General features: G+C 46.8%; 1 protein-coding gene across 1 annotated transcript in view; it reads left to right on the forward strand.

Moving 5' to 3' along the window:
- Nucleotides 1-4812, forward strand: part of LOC110487905 (SH3 domain-binding protein 5) — a 34610-nt gene extending 29798 nt beyond the window's left edge. Inside the window, exons 8-9 of the mRNA XM_036971391.2 lie at nucleotides 1-34; nucleotides 683-4812. The exon at nucleotides 1-34 is cut by the window's left edge and continues 278 nt beyond it. Coding sequence (XP_036827286.2) covers nucleotides 1-34; nucleotides 683-822 — 174 coding nt within the window. The 3' untranslated portion in view covers nucleotides 823-4812. The remainder of the gene's footprint in view (nucleotides 35-682) is intronic.
- Nucleotides 4813-5161: the final 349 nt, after the last annotated feature.

Genomic DNA, 5161 nt, shown 5'->3' on the forward strand with positions numbered 1-5161 from the left:
TCCTCCCCAGACCCAGACTGCGACCAAGAGAGAGGTCTGTGTGTGTCTGTGTTCCAGTGACTGTCTACAAATGTGATTATTGTTTGGATTATTGGGTTACTTTACTGAACAAAAATCTAAACACAAAATGCAACAATTTCAAAGATGTTACTATATTGGTAGGAACTGGAACACGCTGTTGTACAATTCGACACAGAGCATCCCAAACATGCTCAATGTACTTATGGTAGATAAATGAACATTAAATTATCTGACAACAGCCCTGGTGGACATTCCTGTACTCAGCATGCCAATTGCTCACGCTCCCTCAAAACCTGAGGCATCTGTGGCATTGTGTTGTGTGACAAAACTGCACATTTTAGAATGGCTTTTTATTGTCCCCAGCACAAGGTGCACCTGTGTAATGATCATTCTGTTTAATCAGCTTCTTAATATGCCACACCTTTCAGGTGGATAGATTATCTTATGGAAAATGTATAGGATCTTTTATTTCAGCTCATGAAACATGGGACCAACACTTTACATGTTGCGTTTATATTTTTGTTCAGTGTAGTTAAAGGATTTCATTTTAGAAAACAAGCTTATTCACCCTTTACCCTGCTTTGTGTGTGTGTGTGTGTGTGTGTGTGTGTGTGTGTGTGTGTGTGTGTGTGTGTGTGTGTGCGTGCGTGTGTGTGCGCAGGGGACAGAGCAGAGGGAGCAGAGCAGAAGTCGGGTCTGGGTAAGCTGACCCTGACCATAACACACCCACTACATCCCGGGAAGGATGACCCCAAAGGTGACCCTAAGACGACCTCTAGCCCCACACCCCACAACCCATAGCCCCGTTCCCATCATCCTCCTGACCAACAGCGAATAACGGACAGAAGACCTCACCTCTCACATCGTATCATTGACTCATGACCTTTAAACCTGAACTCTGAGGCTTTCTATGGACTTAAGTGTTTATGTTCACCCCAGAGGGAAATCTGAAATCAGCCCCTATTCCATACATAGGAAATAAGGAATAGTGGAAATCAGTGGAGGCTGATGGGAGTAGCTGTAGGAGGACTGGCTCATTGTAATGGCTGGAATGGAATGAATGGAACTGAGTCAAACATGTGGTTTTCATGTCTGATACCGTTCCATTTCATTCCAGCCATTACAATGAGCCCGTCCTCCTACAGCTACTCCCATCAGCCCCCACAGGTGGAAATAGGGTGCCATTTTGGATCTTGTCCAGAACTGATGGGGAGGAATCTGGAAGGGGAAGTCAATATGATGGATACCTGGGGATTGTGGGGGAGCATAGCCAGCCCAGTCGATGGTCAACTCCTTCAAAGATTCGAAGGAAGGGTGTGAAAGTGACATTGCTATGGCTGCATCCTGTCACAAAGGGTGCCCTTCCACACATCCTGTCACAAAGGGTGCCCTTCCACACATCCTGTCACAAAGGGTGCCCTTCCACACATCCTGTCACAAAGGGTGCCCTTCCACACATCCTGTCACAAAGGGTGCCCTTCCACACATCCTGTCACAAAGGGTGCCCTTCCACACATCCTGTCACAAAGGGTGCACTTCCACACATCCTGTCACAAAGGGTGCCCTTCCACACATCCTGTCACAAAGGGTGCACTTCCACACATCCTGTCACAAAGGGTGCCCTTCCACACATCCTGTCACAAAGGGTGCACTTCCACACATCCTGTCACAAAGGGTGCACTTCCACACATCCTGTCATGGACTTAAAAACAATGGATTGTGTAAACTGGAGGGAGTTTCCACTATTGTTAATTGTTGGAATAACCCTGGAGAGAGATGTTGACTGTTGACTTGTGGTCTCAGTGGGAATGTGAGACAGAGGTTAGTGTGGTCTCAGTGAGGATTCCCCAGAGGGGATGTGAGACAGAGGTTAATGTGGTCTCAGTGAGGATGTGAGGCAGAGGTTAATGTGGTCTCAGTGGGGATGTGAGACAGAGGTTAATGTGGTCTCAGTGGGGATGTGAGACAGAGGTTAATGTGGTCTCAGTGAGGATGTGAGGCAGAGGTTAATGTGGTCTCAGTGAGGATGTGAGACAGAGGTTAATGTGGTCTCAGTGGGGATGTGAGACAGAGGTTAATGTGGTCTCAGTGAGGATGTGAGACAGAGGTTAATGTGGTCTCAGTGAGGATGTGAGACAGAGGTTAATGTGGTCTCAGTGAGGATGTGAGGCAGAGGTTAATGTGGTCTCAGTGAGGATGTGAGGCAGAGGTTAATGTGGTCTCAGTGAGGATGTGAGGCAGAGGCTAATGTGGTCTCAGTGAGGATGTGAGACAGAGGTTAATGTGGTCTCAGTGGGGATGTGAGACAGAGGTTAATGTGGTCTCAGTGAGGATGTGAGACAGAGGTTAATGTGGTCTCAGTGAGGATGTGAGACAGAGGTTAATGTGGTCTCAGTGAGGATTCCCCAGAGGGGATGTGAGACAGAGGTTAATGTGGTCTCAGTGAGGATGTGAGACAGAGGTTAATGTGGTCTCAGTGGGGATGTGAGACAGAGGTTAATGTGGGCTCAGTGAGGATTCCCCAGAGGGGATGTGAGACAGAGGTTAATGTGGTCTCAGTGAGGATGTGAGACAGAGGTTAATGTGGTCTCAGTGGGGATGTGAGACAGAGGTTAATGTGGTCTCAGTGAGGATGTGAGACAGAGGTTAATGTGGTCTCAGTGAGGATTCCCCAGAGGGGATGTGAGACAGAGGTTAATGTGGTCTCAGTGAGGATGTGAGGCAGAGGTTAATGTGGTCTCAGTGACGATGTGAGGCAGAGGCTAATGTGGTCTCAGTGAGGATGTGAGACAGAGGTTAATGTGGTCTCAGTGGGGATGTGAGGCAGAGGCTAATGTGGTCTCAGTGAGGATGTGAGACAGAGGTTAATGTGGTCTCAGTGGGGATGTGAGACAGAGGTTAATGTGGTCTCAGTGAGGATGTGAGACAGAGGTTAATGTGGTCTCAGTGAGGATGTGAGGCAGAGGTTAATGTGGTCTCAGTGAGGATGTGAGGCAGAGGTTAATGTGGTCTCAGTGAGGATGTGAGGCAGAGGCTAATGTGGTCTCAGTGAGGATGTGAGACAGAGGTTAATGTGGTCTCAGTGAGGATGTGAGGCAGAGGTTAATGTGGTCTCAGTGAGGATGTGAGACAGAGGTTAATGTGGTCTCAGTGAGGATGTGAGACAGAGGTTAATGTGGTCTCAGTGAGGATTCCCCAGAGGGGATGTGAGACAGAGGTTAATGTGGTCTCAGTGAGGATGTGAGACAGAGGTTAATGTGGTCTCAGTGGGGATGTGAGACAGAGGTTAATGTGGGCTCAGTGAGGATTCCCCAGAGGGGATGTGAGACAGAGGTTAATGTGGTCTCAGTGGGGAAGTGAGACAGAGGTTAATGTGGTCTCAGTGAGGATGTGAGACAGAGGTTAATGTGGTCTCAGTGAGGATTCCCCAGAGGGGATGTGAGACAGAGGTTAATGTGGTCTCAGTGAGGATGTGAGACAGAGGTTAATGTGGTCTCAGTGGGGATGTGAGACAGAGGTTAATGTGGTCTCAGTGGGGATGTGAGACAGAGGTTAATGTGGGCTCAGTGAGGATTCCCCAGAGGGGATGTGAGACAGAGGTTAATGTGGTCTCAGTGGGGATGTGAGACAGAGGTTAGTGTGGTCTCAGTGAGGATTCCCCAGAGGGGATGTGAGACAGAGGTTAATGTGGTCTCAGTGGGGATGTGAGACAGAGGTTAGTGTGGTCTCAGTGAGGATGTGAGACAGAGGTTAATGTGGTCTCATTGGGGATGTGAGGCAGAGGTTAATGTGGTCTCAGTGAGGATGTGAGACAGAGGTTAATGTGGTCTCAGTGGGGATGTGAGGCAGAGGTTAATGTGGTCTCAGTGAGGATTCCCCAGAGGGGATGTGAGACAGAAGTTAATGTGGTCTCAGTGAGGATTCCCCAGAGGGGATGTGAGACAGAGGTTAATGTGGTCTCAGTGAGGATGTGAGACAGAGGTTAGTGTGGTCTCAGTGAGGATGTGAGGCAGAGGTTAATGTGGTCTCAGTGAGGATGTGAGGCAGAGGTTAATGTGGTCTCAGTGAGGATTCCCCAGAGGGAACAACAGAAGGACAGACACACTGTGACATCACACCACTGAACCCTAGACTTATGATCCCTGATCCCACAGCACGTGTGGTTCCTCAATTAAAAGTTTCAAGTTTATGCCAAAACCGTTTGTGGTAGATGGTGGCAGATTGTGGTAAATTGCATCATTCTGTCATTGCACCACACTATCACAAGGGGGAGTTAGAGAGCTGAATTTGATTTCTCTCCCTCTAAAAACAGATAGAAATCATTCTAAATAACAAACTGTCTTTATTTACCACAGTGTGAAAGGCTGATAGCCCGTCTATATAGAGTTTCTGAAACACAGAGTCCTTCTTTGCTGATGTGAAGAAGAAACTGAATGAAAGAGAGTCCAGTGAGGATCGGGAGGGAAAAAGGTTTCCCAAGTCCTGAGCTAGTTTTTTTATTAACCCTTATTTTACCAGGTAAGTTGACTGAGAACACATTCTCATTTACAGAAACGACCTGGGGAATAGTTACAGGGGAGAGGAAGGGAGGGATCAATGAGCACATTTTAAGGGACGTTCTCTTGATAAGTGTGTGAATTGGACCATTTTCCTGTTCAAATGTAACAAGTACTTTTGGGTATCAGGTAGTAAAAAGTACATTATTTTCTTTAGGAATGTAGCAAAGTAGAAGTAAAAGTTGGCAAAAAATATAAATTGTGAAAGTACAATAAAACGACTTAGAATGTTAAAGTATTTTTACTTACTTGCTTTTACTTTACTTTTACACCACTGTCTCTGATACAGGGTCCAGTACATCTCTTGATGATTTCTTCCTCAAAGAACTCTCGAGCCACGATGCCTGAATAAGGAGGCAACAGGGAACTATTGTGGAACACATTGCAGTCCGTGAGGTGTAGGCTACAATATCTGATGTAACTGTTTGCTTTGTAAATAGCTAAACCTACCATCAAAAATCAATATATGGGCCTGGTCCCTGGCGAGAAATTGCCTCCCTCCACAAATGGAGTTTGAGGGGATGCTTGGACTCGGCTTGCTTGATCTTCTTCCCTTTTTTTCTGTAGCAATTTTGAGGAAATTG

Source organism: Oncorhynchus mykiss, chromosome 30 (assembly GCF_057628025.1).
Source record: "Oncorhynchus mykiss isolate SJ-2025 chromosome 30, ASM5762802v1, whole genome shotgun sequence".
NCBI lineage: Eukaryota > Metazoa > Chordata > Actinopteri > Salmoniformes > Salmonidae > Oncorhynchus > Oncorhynchus mykiss.